Here is a 20062-nt window from a genome sequence, read left to right on the forward strand (position 1 = left end):
TATCAACCCTGAAGAAGTAAGAGTGCAACATTAAATTATGCAATGGGACATTGCTTACTAGATTAAGATGCTATTCAGTGAGAAGTGAATTTTTGCTAACAGTCACTGGCAGTTCGGTGGAGGATAGCTTTAAGACAGACTAGGCACCACAGCTACAGACACATGCTGATGAATTTGCTTTATCTCTCATACAAGTACAAACTCATACAGTACCGTCAGATGAAGTCATTGTTGAACATGCCAGTAATCACATGGCATCAGTATGTATTATTGATCAGTATAATTTGTTTTAAAATACTGATACAAGTTTACCATAGTAAAAGCACAGCAAAGTGCAATGCAGCATAGTGAAAGCATGGTAAAGCATACAGTAGATACGCATTGTAAAGAGTACCAAGGCATGGTAAAGCATCTTAATAAACATGGTAAACCAGGGTAAACTATGGTAATTACATAGTATGGCCATGGGAAAAGCATGGGAACACTGCAACAATACTGTGATAAACTTTTAGAAAGGGAATATGTTGTACTGTACTCTGCATAAACGTGTTTTTTTTTTCTTGTTTTTTTTTCAATTGTGTATATTATTAAGTGAAACATATGTTTATTTTGAAGTTAGTAACCTTTTCAGTCCATATAGATGAAAGGTTGTGAGGTATTTAGTTATAGCAGCACAGCAATTATCAACTGGGGATTTACAACACAGAGCAATGGTGTTGACTTTCTTTTTACGGATGAATAAACATACACAGACACAAAATCGAAGGGGGGGAGGAGCAGGGGGGTGGGGGGTGGGATTAGGACTAAAACCAAAATGTATTTTTGACCTCACAAAACCAACTAATTTTCATAACAGCGTGGAAATAAAATACAGTAAAATGAAATGGTATACTGTTAAATATGCAGAGGCTTAATCAATCAATTTTGAGATCCCTGTCACAGAGATATACAAGATGAACTGCTCCAGAAATGGCAAAGTGCCAGAAATTAAGGCGGTTGAATGTATTATTGTGAGGTACAAGTATTCAGTAATAAAAAATAATAATAATCTGTACAACCAAGGACCATCATTTATCACCGGCCCTGGATTTTAATAACCCTATTGCACTCTGACAAGCCCATGGTTACTACGGCAACTCAGCATTCCATGGTTCTGCTGCTGTCTGTTCGAGTCAACTCGCTTTTTATTTCAATGCTAAATAATTAAAACCATATTATAAAAAACATATCTGTTAATATACACATGTGTACTGGCTAATTTGATTAGAGAGTGACAACAAGATAAATAGTTATGTGCACATGGCCAATATATGCTAAAGGCCTCAATGTATACAGACAGTAGGGAGCTTCATTACTATACCAGTGAGTTGGCTGTAGTTAAATGCAGATTAGCATTCTTTATTTAGAGATTTGACAAGTAAATATTAATTGCCTGGACAATGAATTGTGTCTCTTTTTTTTTTTTTTTTTTTTGCCCAAAATATTTTAACCATAGCTAATTCAGTAGTCTTAAATAAATTTGTTTGTTGCAACAGTATTGCCACAGTTATCCTCTAATTAAAATACACAAATGATTAAATGTATTTATTTACTTACAGTATATATTTTATTTTCCCTCCAGTTTTTTTTATTATGATTTATTACATTTTTGTAAAAGAAAGAAAGAAAAAATGTCTTATGTATAAATCACTTCCAAGAAATCAATTTATTTTATTTTTTTTTTCGATAAATTAGTCAATGTTCCCGCTGTACTTGAATTAACAGGATTGTGATCTTCTTGAGTTTAATTGAAGGGTAAAATATTGGTTTGACAATCCACTGTTTATAAAACACCCTTTAACAATAATAATAAAACAAATCTATTGTGCATGTAGCTTACACTTATTTACCTGTAATATCAATTTTTCTTGTGCTAATTGAATGATGCAAATCCCTAGTGCTGTAGAGGAGCATGTCTGCTGACGCCAAAGCAATCTGCTCTCTTTTAGTCGTGTGGGCTGTCAAACAGATCATGTGGGCTCCGAGCAGCATGCAGCATTCAATAGGTTGAAGGAGAAAGAGATGTTTAAGGCAAAAACTCTGCTCTCTGGCCATGATCCTGCTCTTTCGGTGGCTTGCATTGGGACTTAAAAAAAGGATAAAACGACCACTGCTTTTGAATAACAGAGACATTAAAACAGCAGCAGCAGCAGCAGCAACAACAACAACATGCTGGCTCAGTTTTCATTTGGTTTGCTTGTCTTTCGCTTGACTCGAAAATGCATCTGGTACATTCACAATTGAGGATTATATTAATGAAAATGTCATTCAAATCACATGCAGCCTGGGTTCCACAGGCTCGCACAGCAAACTAGCTGATGACATGGGAGCTTACATCCATTCAGTCATTCACACGCAGTCTTGCAGCCACCATGCATGCTTTCTGAAGCAGCCTCTTTTTTGTTCTATTTATATATCAGCGAGGCTCTCTCTTTTTTGTGTATAATTGAATTATTTATGTGGTTGTTATGTTGTTTCACCACGTCACAGTCTCCTGCAGGCTGAGGCCTCTTCTTTCTGTTCCTTGGATGATAACTTCTTCATTTTTATATCAGAGGTCTTTTTCTTCAGAGCTGGTGCTGGTGGTGTTGTCATATTATTCATTTGAATAAATGATTCATTTGCTCCCGTGGTGGTGGTGGTGGTGGTGTTGATAATAATGAACCTTCACTCTGGAAGAGCAGCTGCGGCAATGATGAGAAGGAAGCTGTGTAATAACGGTCGCTATGCTCGGAATTTTCTTCACAGTGACTGCGTTATTGATGAGAAGACAGTGGTCCTGCAGAAAAAGGACAATGAGGGATTTGGATTTGTGCTTCGAGGGGCCAAAGGTAGGAGGAATGTTTTCTTTAAAGAACCCTTTTGAGTGCCCTCCCTCCCCTTTCCCTTTATGTGCTTTGGTAGTAAATAAAGGTTTATTTAGCCAAGAATACTTGCATTAATACTTAAACTGCAGCCTCATTCTATTGGTCCCAGTGGAGTTTTAAATATATATATAATATATATATACACACCAAAGCAACCAAGCAAACCCAACTGATCATCTGCTGCACCAGTTAATGCTGCTTTATATTGAATGCCCAGCACATGGTTTAAAGCCATGTCATCTTGTCCTGCCCCTCTAGAAATGTAAATACCCTGCTTGTTTTTCCACTAAGTGAAATGCATCATACATGAACCTACAGTATTCAAATAAAGGTTTGTAATTTTAGCTAATGGCAGTAATTACTATATATTTTTTGTTACATTTTTTGCATGTACATACACATTTGTATATGAGAAATGTAACATAGAATGGCATAAACCATATATCACACAGTCACTTTATATTATAGAATTCTATATCTATGCACCCATTTATGCTATAGGCGCATGTCTAAATGAAGCCCAGTTTACTCAATGTGTGTTCTATCAAATCTTTTATTTATTTATGCATGTCATGGACTGGATGACTCCAGATTTATTGATGACGTCAATCAATGAAGAATGAATTTGAAATGGCAACTATAAATCATGAAATATAAGCAGTGACATAGCCCGAGTAGTTTATCATAGGAAGCCTCGGGCAATCCAGTGTTTAATTCTAGGGATAATCTGAGGGCAATATAAGGATACGATTGTATAAATGTGTTTATAAAAAAAGAGAACCACTTTCTTGAACAGTCTGTACTAGTCTGAGGAGAAGTTCAAATGCACACTGTGGGACATGGTTCTTACAGTAAAAAGGACGATTCATTGAAAGTGTCACTTGTCACCACTGGTGTCTTGTTGCCATGAGGACAAAATTGAACATTAAGGCCTGTGGTGGATGAATGAGTCTAAGCAATTACTGCATTTGTGTACATCTGGTATATATTGGGACATCAGGTGTTGTCTAGTATATTTATTAAATATTAAGAGGCCACAGTTATATATTAAATCCTTATACAAAGCGGGCCATAATGACCCATTTTAAACCTGTGCAGCCTTGCTTGCTGTTTTGTCATTACCCTATGCAAAGGTTTGTTCCATTATGGCCGCAATCGCATATATATATATCCATCCCCATTTTAAATACGGCAAAAAAAAGTGTCAGCAAATGACTGCAGTCTTTTGTGTAGGAAACAGGTTGATTAATGTGATTCACATCGTTTTTTGCTTTCCTTCCACCTTTGCTGCCTGTGTCAAGCTGATACCCCCATTGAGGAGTTCACCCCGACTCCTGCTTTCCCTGCACTGCAGTACCTGGAGTCGGTCGATGAGGGTGGGGTGGCCTGGCAGGCAGGGCTCAGGACCGGCGACTTCCTCATCGAGGTAAGGCTGTGGTTTACTTCCTATGAGCCTGGTCATTACCTGATTCGAACTGTGACGTGATGCTGCAATACTGAAAGCTGTCTACCGCAAGGTGACAGAAGCCTTGGCATACCTATCAACCCGCACACACACACAAACGTATATGGGATGGAGTGGTTTTGAAGTTAAGCACTGTATCATCTTAAACTTGGATCGTATACACTAGACCTGGATTGTGTACACTTAATAATAAAACCAAAAGCATTTAAGGTGCAAACAATTATACAACTGCCCCCAAAATGGCTCACATTATTGAACTATTGAGTTAGTTTTAATTAGAATGGAAATTGAGAGGTGTTACAGTGCAGTAAATATATTTGGGTGGTGGAGGAGATTTGCTTTCTTGGCAGTGTTGAAGGTACAAGCATTTACTCTTTGCTTCATGTTCCTGCCACGTGTTTTAGTTTTAGTTTTCCTCTGAAAGTGTTTTTGATCTGACTGTCCATATAATGCACTGTTTTTGGTTTCAAATTATTTCAAAGATTCACATATAGTGTAGGTGTTCTAGTGGAACTTTTTTGTACATCTTCAGGTATTGATGGCAGACTATGGTGGTTTTACAGCACTGGACGTGGTCATGAGTTGTTATTTTACAGTATAAGCATGAAAACACTGTAGCAATAAGGAGATATAAATAATGGGCTAGTCTATATATATGAAATATATATGAAATTCAGAGATGCACTGTGGAATTTAAGCAGATACAGAACAAAATAAAGACATTTTGCTGCAGTGTGATATAACCAGTAAAAATCTCCATATGATCTTTGATCACTTTCTTAGAAAATGTCGTACAAATTCTGTAATATTTACAGAGGACAAAATAGCATGATGGAGTGTAGTTTTGCTGATGCTCCTGCTAAATGGGGCAGGAAATGATCAGGGAGAGAATAGCTGCATCTCTCTCTCTCTCTCTCTCTCTCTCTCTCTCTCTCTCTCTCTCTCTCTCTCTCTCTCTCTCTCTCTCTCTCTCTCTCTCTCTCTCTTTTGCTCTCCCTCCCTCCCTCCCTCCCTCTCTCTCTCTCTCTCTCTCTCTCTCTCTCTCTCTCTCTCTCTCTCTCTCTCTCTCTCTCTCCTGCCTGACTAATAATAACATACCACTTCTGGAGAGCACTTTGTACTTCCTCTGATGTGACATCACAAAACACATTGCGTCATTTGATGAATAAATGCAGTCTAAATAACAAGCATAAATCAGGGTTATCAAAAAACTACATTATGTTGTTTTAAAAGGAGTGTGTCGTTAAAAAAAAAGGCCCCTCACTTTAGATACTGTACCATCCTTGACCGACTGGGACCTGGTTCAAACCCATTTTTAATTATATTTTAAACCTGGAGTAAAGTTCAGTCTTGTAGTCTAAGTGCGTTATATAATAAATGTACAGTTTCTATCAATTCGGAATGTATTTTGCTTTCCTTTTTCAGTCAGTTTCATGTATTATCTTCCCCTGTCTCTAAATAGTGAATGCAGGGGTGCATACTGTATGTAACTGTGGTTAACAGGCAACCGAGAGCATGGCTCACGAAAACCGTATATTGCATTTCTAAAATCGGTTTTCTCTATGCTTTATACAGCGTCTTGGAATTAGAGAGTTTGGAAATAAATAAACTCCAACTTCTTTTCATACAGTTAAGCTGAAAAGTATGGATGTTAATACAATCTCCAAGTAATTTGATTACAACCATAATAGTGTTGTAAATGACTGCATGTTTGGATTCCTTAGCCTATTATTTTTTAGTCTGTTTCTGCCCAGGGGTTTTAAAAGCAGAATTATTTGTGAAATGCGGTGATTTGACATGGTTTGGTATTCTTGGATTTGTTTAAAGTGGCTTTAACAATGATGCATATCACACCATTTCCAGAGTGCCATTATGATGCTAGACTACATTTTCAACTAGCCATAACGCTTTTTAGACACCTTGTAAAATAGAAAGAGCATTTGTTGAATTATTTAATCAATTGCATTGGTTTATACTCCTTTAAGTGTGATCTTTACTTTGTGACTGTGTTTTTCTGGGTGTGTGTGTGTGTGACTCTGACTTTCATAAATTGTTGTGCAATTTTTTTCCCCACTTGGGAACAGCAGGCTGGTGAACAAAAATATATCTGTGATTTTAATACTATGCAAGGGTTGATTCAGATTCTAAACAGAAGAGATTGTTTTCCATACATTTTTCTGATTTAACCAAGAAGTGTGTGTACATTATAGATTCATGACAGTATTAGTGGATTCATTTAGAATCTTTTTATAAAGATTGGGGATCAGGAACAAGCTGTTATTTACACAAACAGTTAAAAAGCAAAACTGACTGAAAACTATGTTACACACCTAACAATGGCATTACATATTTAGCAAATATATATGCATCTGTGATCTGTGGCCCATGAATTAAAACAAACAGATAAAATATCTGCTTGACCCAAATTTCAGATTGCATTTATAGATTACACAATTAGCTTGGGACAAGACTTCAAATACTTAACCGATTTTTAACGTGTTAAAATTTAAGACACAATGCATTTTTTGGTTCTAGTCTAACAATAATTTCAATCATGCTATTAACCTCGCTACTACAACTCATTTTTTTTGTTTAGTTATTATTTGCTGTATTTAACCTTTTACTGAATAATGCTCTACAACCCATTAGTATATTTTTCCAGGCAATGCATATCATACCATTACTCGGCAATTAATTTACGGGAGCAACTAAACAACACTTCCGTGAAGATGGACAGACACATCAGTTACTCAGACGCTTAAGAGATCAGATTAAAATGGATTAGTGCTCCAGGATTGATGTGTTATTGAACCACCGCATAACACTTACAGTGAGTGAGAGAATAGGGATGGATGGCAGTGGGTTTTGCTGAGCGTTATGAAGTCGGATGAAAAGCTGTCACTGATTTAACGGGCTACATAAGTCAGAGCTATAGTTCAAACCGTGCATTTGGTACTTGATTAGTTCGGAAATATATTGGTAAATTACGCTATCGTGTCCAGAGCACGGAAAAAGGAATGATTAAGCTAAAGCAGCTGGATAGTCTATCATATGCACTGATTTGGTTTGTTTTTGTATTGCTGCTATTTGTTATTATTGCCTGTGGTCTAGCTATGTTGAATATGTAAAAACAAGAATGGCTGTATCTGGGTTGCACAGTCGAGTTGCGGTGTTATTGTCTAGTACATTATATACCTATGGGACATCAATAAGTTGCAGAGAGAAGCCTAAAAAAAATATAAATCCTGGATTGGGAAGGGGTATAGGTAGATTTTAATCAGTTTGGGGAGTGACAGGAATAGCCATTTTTCTTCAAATCATTCCAGAACTGCTGTGTAAGAAATGTGTCATTTGTATACAAAGCAGCATCATCACCCACTGGCTGTGTTATTACTTAAATTACATTAACGTGCCAGACTGCTTGAACAGAAAGTCATAATAACACAATATTAATAAACCCTGGCTCCAAATTGTCTTCTTTCTTGTAGGGGTCATTTCTTACAATGTAATTGATTTATTTCTCTCCCTTTGCCTGTATTTCCCTAATTGCTTTTTTATGCGGCCAGATAATCTGATCACATCTCATCCACAGTCAGCATGATCCATGTGCTTCCCTTCCCTGCATGACAGCTTGAGCACAGCATGGGCCGGAGCACCTCAGCATCCCAGCTCAGCCTGCCGTTGCCATAATGTACCTTTCAGCCTCCCCAGAAATGCATTTCACTGCGACAAAGCAAAAAAAGAAATTTAAACCCAAATTGATTTATCGCTTGGGCCGAATCTCAGAACGGACCCATTTTCTGCAGTAGAAGATGGTAAATGAATACAGTGTTGTGAGAATAGTACATCGGTGTAATGTTCTTTTCAGCCCAAGCTGTATCTTTTCATCTCGTGAGCTAAATCCACTCTGCCTTCCCAGGAGACTATCAATCATGGCAAACTGTGTACCTTTTTTTCTAGCCACAACACACACACAACACACATCTCAAGTTTCATGCAGCTGTTTCCTAATAGAGGAGAATGTTCCTTCTCCCATTCCAAGTAAGTGACAGCGGTCAGAAGCTTACTTATCCCAAACGAACATTATTCTCATACATTGTTAACACAACTTTATCGTTAACACTGTATGATGTATATATATGTTTGTGGTTCGCATGCCAGTTTTGTTCTTGTACTGTAGTGCTTATGTAACACCACCAAAAAATGTACTGCAATTCGGTACAATGAGCTGCAGTCATTATTATCCCAAGTCTGCTACAAATTAATGAGAGCACTGTGAGACGGAAGTGTGAACAGAACAAAACTAAACAGGAATAGACAAAATTGTGTCTTTTTTCCCCGGCTCCCACATGTCCTGTGTGGGAAGGCATTCTGTCCACAAAACCCTTCCATTTCATCAAGCAGCTCCCTTGCCTTTTATTGCCCGTTCACTGCCTCTGCTCTTCTCTGTTCTTCCTCCATCTTCTGCAGCTTCTATCTGTTGCTGCATTCCAGCACTGTCTCACTGGACTGCTCTGCAGTAATCATCTTGTTGTGTGCACTAGATTTGCATATTAGCCAATAACAGCGCATCAGTATTTTATCCTTGCACATTATATATATAGATGCGGGAACCCTGCTCAGATGTGGACACAGCAATTTCTCAGATGTGGACACAGCAATTGCTCAGATGTGGACACAGCAATTGCTCAGATGTGGACACAGCAATTGCTCGCAACTGAGTTGCGCGATTTCGGGAGCAATTGGGTTGCGCAACTGATCGCTCAGGTGTGGACCGGCTTTAAATTGAATCAATTGCCTATATAGTGCGAGCCCTTTCCCTAAGCAGAGCCCATAACACAATCAGAGTTGAATGTGTTACTGTATCACTGGTACACTATAAATACTGTTCTAAATGTACTAGCAGTAACAACTTAATTATGCACATTTCTATTACTGTGAAAGCTTGTTGAAGAGGCAGTATGGGAACAGCAGCATCACATTGATAATTCATGAAAAGAACATGACTTGGTTTCAGAATAGTGCCACAGATGGAGGAACTGGAAGTCTTTATGTAGGGAATTCTCAAGGAATAAGGAGAGGAGGAATATCATGTAGAACCATTTGTGAGCACACCAGCAACATTATCAATCGTGTCACTGCAGTGAGTTGTGACAGTGCTGGAAGACTGATAATGAAAAAGTACTCGTACTGTCACCGATGCCTGTCCGTAAGCTCAGGGGAATGTATGGCTGTTGTGGAGTTGAAGTAGCAGTACAGTAATGTTATGTGTTTTCAATGTTTGTTTGTTTAGTTTGCCTTTGAACTTTGTGAGGCTGTGTCCCTTGATCACTCACAATCAAACATCCGCCAAATAGTGCGTTATCAGTGTGATTGTAATGGAGGTAGATACAAATGGTTTCATTTGAGAATAGTCAGTACACGTGAATGTACAATAAAATACATAATGCTTTCGAAACCTGAGAATGGCCTTCCTTTTTTTCTTTAAGCTTAAAGGGTTATATCTTTTCATATAAAATAAAGATCAATGTGAACATATTCTGGAGAAAAAACAATTCATTAAGTTTAGAAATGAATCATAGCTCCTGGGAAAGTCATAAGAAAAGGACTGAAAAAAAAAATCGGCATAGCTTTTCCGTGACTGGGTGTGTCTTTGCAACATTCCCTTGAATGTACACATTATGAAAACAAGGCAACCAACAAAAAGTAATGGTCTTTTTGTCTCAACAAACCCACCGTGTTTTATTTTTATTTTATATTTTTATGAAGGAGAATAAAACCAAGTAAGGCCACGTAAAAGGCACTTCTTCCAAGGGAAATGCCAACCTGAGCATCTAAAACAACGAAGTATGTGGTGCACTTTTACCTCTGCGTAACACAAAGCAACGGTCACCTAGCAACCAGCAGCACATTGTCTCTGCACAGTGATAAAAGCAGGACAGCTGCTACAGCTTTAAAAGCACACTATTGAGTTGGATGATTAAATCTAAACATGTGCAAACAGGGGGTGGGGGGAAAGAGAAATATGAGAGATCACGGGAATGTCTTCACTCCAACCTCGAGTGAGCGATCCGTGCCTCTTTATATACACTTATGCTGGGACTCAGTAATACAGTAGCAAAAATACACTACCCTTATGAAAAAGTTTGAAAACCATTAGGGTACCATTGTATTGTATAGATCTGAAATAAATATTGCACAGTAGCACCGTAATGGTTTACCATGTGTAGGTATTTGTGGTACCATTTTATGAATGGCTCCTACTATTCTACGTTATGTGCTATCACTCAGCCTCAGTAAAGAACCAACAAATTGCCATGAAAGGTCATTTGTGTCAAAGTAAAGCACATAGCCTAAATACAGTAAAACTAAATAGCACAAACATCTTGGTTCTTTAAATACACACCAATAAACATTTTAAAATCAAGAGTGACAAATATCAGCTCCACAAGACAGCCAATCTTCTCAATCGAATGTTGCAGTATGTTTATTTTGTTTAGTGTATGAGCTCTACACATTTTGATCTTGTAAGCATTGCTGTATCTTTTCCAAAAGTTGATTCTTACAGTTATTATGACTGGGTTTCCTCTAGTGAGTGTATGGTACTATCAGCTTCAGCAAGCAGGATAATTGATTGAAACCAGAAGTATTAGACTCAGTTGCCATCTGCACTCAAGAATAGAGATGACCATCTGAGAACCTTATTTAATTTGATGGAGCCGTATTTAAGGGCTTCCACACAGCAAATCTCCTTTGAATAAAGGATAAGATACACTGCAATGGAGGTACCACTTCAGATTCAGATGGCACTGACAACAGACTAACAAAGTGATGTTTCAGAAGAAACCTGTAACATTAATAACTGTCCGTCACATATTTAATTAGTCCACTAAAAGCAGACTCGTATTCTTAGGCGTAAGAATTGTAAATGGGACATTTTCTGACCTGCAGCTTCAAGTTGCTTCTTATCTTGATTGCTGTTAAGACTCCAGCACACCATATCACAGGCTGCAGGATGTGCAGTACTTCATGTGCTTCTACTTAATGGTGTTAGACCATTTGTGGTTAGGTAGATTAGGTTTGTGTGAAACACAGGCAATTGTTTTCTTGTTCTGGAAAGAACTGTACTGGCTCTTTGAGAATTCATTTTTCTTTGTTTAAATAACAAAAGCAAACATTGTACCAAGCACAAACATCATTATTACTCAAACAGCTGTTTTTAAATTTGTTTCGATGGGAGTCTTTTTCATGTGGGAGACGGGAGATATCAGTGCAATGCAAGGGGACAGGTTTTTGCTCAAGTTTGTTCTACTTTTTTCAAAATAGACTTTTTTTTAGCTTTACAAAACTAGTAAGCAATATCTCATATGTAAGTGAAAACCATTTCAAACACCCCAAGCTGTTTGTTTCTAGTAGCTTTTATTCCATTTAGAAAAAAAGTGTAGCAAACTCCGCGCTGGAGCAAAGATACTGTACTGTAAGCCCACAGAGTTTGATTTCTTTGCCTGGCATTCTGCTAACACAACGGTAAAAATGATCCTTCTTCAATGTGTATTCCCAAACATAGAGTAATTATTTCATCCTGCACATATTGTAACTAAGCAGGGGGCCCAAGTGGCAATTGAAGAACATATATTACCAGTTTACAAAATGTAACCATAAGGATAATAGATTAATATGGTGTCTCTATGCATAATTCATTAGCTGGTAAATTAAATGGTCTACTCTTCTGAAGCTGCCCATCAGTTAAACATGTCACACTAATTGATCGGTTTTTAAGAATACTGTGCACTGACAAAGCTTGGCTTGTACACTCAAAGTGCAGACGTTGGGTTCAGCAGGGTGAGGCAATCCAATGCAGAGAGAAAGACCTTTGCACCACATGGATCAGTCCGGCGTATTTACTGTAGATGATACTGTAGAGTTGCTACTGTGATGTGAAACAGATACAGATGTCTTTAGGATGTCAGACATTTGCAAAAAGAAAAAGAAGATTGCAAATTATAAGAAGAATAAGAATACGTTATCTATAGAACAGACTGAAAATGACAATATGGCCTTTAGATTGTACAGGCTATTGTTATATAACACTGGTACAGTCCGATGTTTAAAAGCAATGGCAGTGGCTTGAAAAATACATTAGAAGTTTCATGCCACGGGTAGGCTGGTGGGTGATGTCAGACTAGGAAATGATTGACACAACAGGCAGTACTGAGAGGTATGAAGTGCTGTTGCACGTTTTTAATAATAAATAAAAAGGTTGCACAAAACAAAACAGTAAATGGCACATTGGCCAATATAGACAGACAGATACCAACACTAAAAACACAACAAACACCAAACAAGTATCGTGCTGGTCCTTCCAGCATGAGTCACAATTGTTGTTTTATATTTTCAACTTTCCTCTCCTTCTCTCTCTCCCATTCTCCACTATGAACACACCAACCTCGAGTGAGCGGTCCGTGCCTCTTTATATACAGCTGTGCCGGGACTCGATTGCTAATCAATCATTCAGTTGAGTCCAGGCACAGTCTGCACATGAACTAATTTGTGCATTCCCCGTGCCCAAATACCACCAAAATACAAATATACACTTTAACTTACCCATGCTACATAATCCAAACTATACAAAATAAGACAAATACACTCATCACACGGTATTATTGCTGTTTAAATATATATATATATATATATATATATATATATATATATATATATATATATATATATATATATATATATATATATATACAATGATCGGGAGCACAACTGATTTTATACCAATAATCAATTGCTTCAGCTTTTTAACAGTCTCACACTCTACTACAAATAGATTTAATTATAAACACAATTATAAGGAAATAAGTTAAGACAATATTGCATTCTGATTAATAGACTTCATTATTTAAAAGAGAACATGCTGAAAAAAAGGAACAGCAAACTTTATTGATATACTATATAGTTTACAGGTTAATCAATGGGAGTTTAAACCATTATAATTAGTTCTGTATAGCAACAGAATCTGGATATTAATTACTGTTCTAATCAATACATGGATATTATACTGTGGCACTAGTACTGCATGTAATTGCATGCTTAAAAAAAACAGCATGCCCCTTTTTATGTTTTCATCTAATGGTCTGTAAGAAATGCCACTCACTACGTCCTTTCTCAAATTGTTTCTTCTTGTGTTCCAGAGGAATATATACATGCATATGGAAATTACTTTAGAACCCTCAAGTATGGTGAAAATTCTGAATGTTCCAGAACCTGTGTGACCCATTAAAAAACAGCCCTGTAGATGCATAGATACTGGGTGCCCAGGTTAAGGCTGAGGTTCCAAACATCTGTCACTTGCAGTCTTTGATTAAATTACAGATCAGACAGTGCCTGCAACACTCCCTAAAGTAGTTTGTGCTACAGTACACTGTACTTTACACTACATGCAGCACTGCTCATTAACAAACAAGATCTGTTCCTCCTAAACAACATCCCAGTTGCTGTTTATTCATCTGTTCTCATGCTAGGACTAATCAATCAATTCTAAAATGCTCTTGTTGTTTTAGTTTGCATGAGATTTATTTTTTGTTGTCCAGTATCAGTTAGCAGTGGAAGCAATTTAAAACCCAGTTATGGAGTAAATGAATTTGACCACCCGGGACAAAGCTCCTGTGGAAAGATTACATCATCAAGCTCTTCGGATTTACACTCAGGTCAGCTTTGATTGATTACCGTGCATTTTAAGATAAGTGCTCCGTGTGCAGAGTGTTTAATCAATACCACTGTGTGAAATTAAGGACACTGCAGCGATAAAACCCAATACTGTGCAAATTCTTAAGAGGCTTATTAGGAGGAGAGCTCAAGTTATTTTCCTTTCTGTTAATTTCTTTAAACAATACCCTGGCGTGAACAGTCATTTATATGATACACAAATAATGTCTGCCTGATGCTCCAACACTGCAGAGATCTGATATTGGTTGCAGATTACATAATAGTTTCATTGGATTTAATCAGAACTCAAGGTGGTACAGAGGATTTTGAAGATGCAAGGGAATGTGATAGATACCTACAGTAGGAATAACTGGGTTGAAAACTGTAAAGTTACTAAAGTCATTGTGCCCTTGATTGTGGGGTTTATTACTAAAGCTGTGGTTATTAGAAGATAGCTATACAAGAATGCCTTTCAATGTTATAACTAAATGGAAATATATTTCTTCACTGTGCATTATGCAGGATCTCTTATTACAAGCACATCACTAACATGAAAGTACCTCAATGGGGGGCTGGAGCAAAGCGTCGTTTTCACAATTAAAGGAACACAGTCTGGACTTGGCATTTTCAATTCCAGACCCCTGCTGTTCAAACTCTTGTACTATATTGGAATTCATGGGCAGGATGGTGACTTATGCAGGCCTATGGTTAAACAATGAAGCAGAAATGAAGGAGATGAGCCAGGAAATGTTTTTTTTTCTTTTTTTAGCTCAACAGTCTTCAGTTCCTAATATGACTTGTCATGGGACACCAGGGAACTGTGTCTTCACACATTGTATGCTTCATTTCCATCCTTGCTTCTATTCAGCCTTGTTGTGGTCATGGTGCAAAACACAATGTATATCTAAATTTCATAGCCCCTCATGCAATTAACTTTATGCTATGGATTATGAGCTATTTGTTTTTAATGTACAATGAATCAGTAACCATCAAGTTGATATTCTGTAGATAATCGTGGATATCTATGCTATTCATTTAATTTAAAGTTGTTTTTTTCCTCAACAGATTGTGGGATTCCTCTAAGGATGTATTACATAATGTTATATAATCACAAGCGGATACAATGTACAGTAACCTTTACGGTAAAAGCTGCAACGGTATGAATCTCAGCGTTCAGGCCTGGGTTGCACAGCACAGCTGATCCAGCAAGAACTGATATATTTATGTGGTCAGCCTGTTGGAGCCGGTTCTGAAAAGGCCACAGATCATCAAAAGCGTCATCTCTCGCTTCCTCTTCCTGGATGTATTTCATTCGTGGAATATATACGAACAATCAGTACAAGTTAAGCTCAATAGGGCAGACATCCCAGAGCGTGTGTGCATCTTCATTCTGTATTAGTCTATTCTGCATTAGTCTACTTCTGCGGAAATAAATGTTTATATTAATATGAAATAGCCCTAGTGTAGCCAGCCAGTACAACATGTTTTTATTCCTAAACATTTGTCCGTGCTCCTATGGAATGCAGAAAAATTCACTGACAGAATCTCAGTGTCAGTAATGTGCTACATGACGTACAGTATGTGAATAAAGTCAACAAACGACTACAAGAACTGTACACGCTTACAGCGTACATCTGTAAATCGTACTGTAATGAATGACCCCTACTGGCCGAACAGCAGTACCTTTTAAAAGTATCTTGTCACTGTTTCTCTGTTGTTGTTGTTCTTACTGTTGCTGTTGTGTTTTGCACTAAGCTTGTTTCCTTCCTTTCTAGAATATCAAGTTGAACTCCTATAGTGATCAATCACACAGGTGCCATTGTGAGCCTATGAAGTTTTTGAAGTTGAAGTGCATTGTTTTAGAAGTTGAGAGAAGTTGGATGCCCAGGGAGAGGGGATGCCTGATGGTAATCAAAGCCTTGAGAGAAACATTTAACATTTTCCTCTTCATATATATATATAAAAACATTTTATTTTATTTTTACCTCAGCTGTGGTCATTTTAGTATATATTTTTTAATGCCTGCCCATGACGGGTTTTTGACTATTTATGAAATGGTTGCCTGACAGATTTAGCAGAACTACTGTCTCATGGATTGCAGGGAGAGCCAAGCCAGTGTGGTTTGGATCCTGCAGTTCTGTCCTGGGGAGCCACAGGCAGTGCTACACTGGACTTTGCAGTCATGCTGTATTAAAGAGAAATGTCAGCTCAGATAGTTCTCCTTATCAGAGTTCAGGAACCTCTACAGGTCAGGTGATTGACGAGTCTGAGCAGAGACTTCCCTTGCTTGGCCTTGGTAATATCCATCACTGGTTCTGCTGGTAAAATAAGGTTGACAGGCGGAGTGGAGGTTGCCCATTGATCTCCAGTGCACCTAATTGTGTGGTAGTTCCGTGAAATACTGTGATTCATTTTTCTAATGTACAATAAGACAAGGTCATTTCTGCATAACTATGTTTTTAAGTTATCGTTGGTTACATTTTTCCATAACAGTTTTGAAGTATTATGGACGTTCTGGTTAAAATTGAGCCAGCTACGACAGGTTTAGAGCAGATGTAATTGAATGAACTGACATCAGTTTGAGTCTGTATCCTTTAATAATTTAATTTATTAAATATCTGCCAGCATCCGCTGGGACAGAAAAGATCATATCAGGGCAAAATAAAATGATGTGTACACAAATATAATTATAAAGCCATGGCTGAAAACAAATTGGTCATTCATTTCATATTAGCAGCAGGGGACAGGTAAAGTTACAATTGGGGTACATTTGCAATGTTCTCCTGGATCAGTAAACTGTATGTAGCCCTTTCAAAGCTGTTCTATAAAAAGATATTAAGGTCAGACAGATCAAGCAGTAGAGGGCAAGATACTGGCTTATTCTCTGGAACATTGGCTTTGTATTTTACTCAATGTCCTGCTGGTTTCTGTCATTTTGCATGCAATAGTGTTGAACTTTAAGTGTTTTGTGATGCAGACTCATTGTAGTTTTGCATGTAAGCTGTTGGTACTAGAGTCCCAGAGTTTAAAGAGAATAAATGAGAAACAGAGAAAGGATGAGCTATCCTATCACAAAATGACACTGTTCTACAGAGGAAGCTGGAAAATCAAAGTGTGGTCAGTCTAAAGAAAAATGTAAATCAGTGTTTATTTATAATGCTGTGCAAAATACTACAGATAGGTCTACCTGTTAATTCAGTGCTGGTGAGTTTGTTTCTCTGATATCGTCTTTAAACTTCTATTCACCCAAACTTAGTTACCAAACGTATTATTTATTTTGTGGCCCTAAGATATGAAATTGGAAGCATCTATCAAAACATTTTTATTCCAAAACAAAATTAATATTATAACTTGGACAATACTGATTCAAATTTCATTTTTGTATGACTTTATTTGTTATGACCATTTTGAGTTTATAGACAACTTAACCATAAATACTGTACTGTAAGAGAGATATTTCCAACCTTCCTCTAGAAACAAAATAAAAAGAGCCTTTCAGCAAAGGCTACTGTGTTTAGTTTCCGACAAACTGTATGGGAACATTAATCACAACACTGAGCTAACTGCTTGTTAGTGTTTCAATTCAATTGTCAACATTTGCTCTAATCAGAGCCCATTATAGATTAGTTGCGGGGGCTTTTCACCTAGGCAGTTCTGAATCAAAACCCCATTGGTAGAGAAGCCTGGGAAAACCCAGAGCAGCCCCCTCAGCTGTGGAGCAGAACAGAGGCTTTTCATCTGCAGTCATGTTAACCCTTTGACTTTCTCAAGCACCACATCCATCAGAGAAACAGAAAGGAAGATTTCTAAAGAAAGCGGAAGCCCTCTAAAATTCCATCGCCATCAATAAATGCCATTCACTTCATCTAATTAGTCCTCAGTAAACCATTTCAGTCCAAATGCATCTATTGAGCAGGAAGGACCAATCAGTGCCAAGTCACTGCCAACTTTGACATCCCTTCTGTGGTTTTCTTTTTTTTAAATACATAATTTCCATATGACTTGAAACTGGTCTTACTGTCCTATACTAATTACATAGGTGCTATGTAGTTACTGTAATTAATAATGCATACCATTTTTTTACTTTGGGGGGTTGGTTTGGAGTGATCTTAGTATTTTTATATCTAGCCTTGGTTTATATAGTAAGTGCCACATAATTAGTTGTTTTGCTCTGTAGATGCACTTAAATTAATTATATTCTTATATATAATTTTTCTCTGGTCGGCATGCACTATCTTAAATGAGGACACTGTTGCTTGCAATTCAGAATGTAGACCAGACGAGATCTAATCTTCTATAGTGACCATACTGATTGTATTTGTATTGATCCCAGATAGCATCTTGAAATGATCAGTTTCTCTGCTGGACTCTAGGTCATTTTCATTTGCTCTTTTATTTATTTATTTTTTTTTTTTTAAGAAAATCCAACTCCAAAAAGTATATCAAGTCAGCAATTTATTTTTTATTTTGTTCGGGTGGCAGGAGCAACAAAAACGTACTGCAATGTGCACTGGTGAAATAAACTCGTGTCCCTGATAGCTAGGTTCTGATGCAGTACAGTGATGAATAAATGTGTCACATGTGGTATGAGCCTTGGGCAGCCTGTGACAACCTGTACAATAGAAGACAGTATGGGGAATGGAACAGTTATTAATGATGGCAGATTAGTCTACCATAATTGAATTCACATGCTATATATTACATCTGAAGCATTTGGTATTGGGCCATTCCATGTTATTTTCCTGACCGCAGTTAGTATGTCAACAATTAATGCTGACCGTGTTTTGTGGGCCTACCTTTTACTGCTTAATTTTTCAGTATGGCAATGCCTTGAAACAACATCTATTTCTCATATTCAATTTAATTGCTTTTCCCCCACTCACAGCAGCGCAGTGCATTTTATGTGTATGTATATGAGATACTGGGTACAAGACCCTAAAGTGGAGTTGATTGGTCATGCCTGACACCCAGTTAAACAGATTGTATTCCAATGATGAGAGAGGCTGCGAAAGCTATAACCAGTTTCCATCTGTGTCTTCCTGCTTTTCCACAACGGTGTCACGAAACGCTCTTCTAACATCAGCTTTTTCGGTTGTTTCCTTGGTTACAGAGACTTGTTCATGTAACCTTTCTTACAGTACAGTCTCCAGTAATTTCCCGCCTATTTTGTTCCCTTAGGGGAAGCATTTGTAATTTCATGGGAAATCTACAGTGTAGTGTCTGTGATACATGGTCCAGGGCAGGGCTTTCTTGATTGATCCTAGTAAAAAAAAAATATGAAGTTTTGTCTGGACCACAGAACAGTTTTTATGTATCATTTTTTAAAGCCCTGCAGCTTTTCAAATTCAAGCCCAGGTTTCTGAAGTACTTAATAATGTTCTCCAGAGTGTTCTGAAAAAAGGACACCATTTCCAAGATGCTACTGTAAAAAATATATTTCTAGTGAATTTTGTATATGAAGAGAGTCAACTACAGCCAAAAAAAACACCTGGTCCTGGGGGAGCATCTACTGAAAAATGCTTGGTCCTGATAGTTTAATTTAAAAGCACCACGTTTATGTGTTCAAAGCCAGCGGCCAGAGCAACAACACAGAGCTTTCACTTTTGTGGGTTATGGATCCATTCACTTTGTTGTATATTTTCCGTATTCAGTGGCGCTTCGTCTTTATCCTCCATTTTATAGTACAAACAATGTGCCATAAACAAGCAATATATACACACAAAAATGAGCTATTTTAAGTACACAGTGACAATAATTGTACATAGCAAGGTAGATGTTTTATCCAATAGATAATGGGTTTACTGAAAATGTTACATTTTGTTGTTTAAAAACCAGGCTTTAAGAGATTATTTTCAATTATTTCTCCTAACCCCAGGTTTATGGGAATCTGCCCCCTCACTCTTGGGCACCACAAAAAAGGTTACAAACCCTGCGCTGTTGCTTGGAAGTTGTTTAAATAATGGTGTTCTCTTAGTTGTTT

The 20062-nt window shown here is 37.4% G+C and overlaps 1 protein-coding gene across 4 annotated transcripts in view; it reads left to right on the top strand.

Annotated features, from left to right (window-relative positions):
• The window catches only part of LOC117432277 (SH3 and multiple ankyrin repeat domains protein 2-like), a 150013-nt gene that overhangs the window by 96760 nt on the left and 33191 nt on the right, over nt 1–20062 (top strand). For all 4 annotated transcript variants that reach the window (XM_059002118.1, XM_059002119.1, XM_034053954.3 and 1 more), the window contains exons 16-17: nt 2788–2870; nt 4208–4332. In XM_059002118.1, the coding sequence (XP_058858101.1) occupies nt 2788–2870; nt 4208–4332 (208 nt within the window). The remainder of the gene's footprint in view (nt 1–2787; nt 2871–4207; nt 4333–20062) is intronic.

The sequence above is a fragment of the Acipenser ruthenus genome, chromosome 27 (genome assembly GCF_902713425.1).
Source record: "Acipenser ruthenus chromosome 27, fAciRut3.2 maternal haplotype, whole genome shotgun sequence".
NCBI classification, from domain to species: domain Eukaryota; kingdom Metazoa; phylum Chordata; class Actinopteri; order Acipenseriformes; family Acipenseridae; genus Acipenser; species Acipenser ruthenus.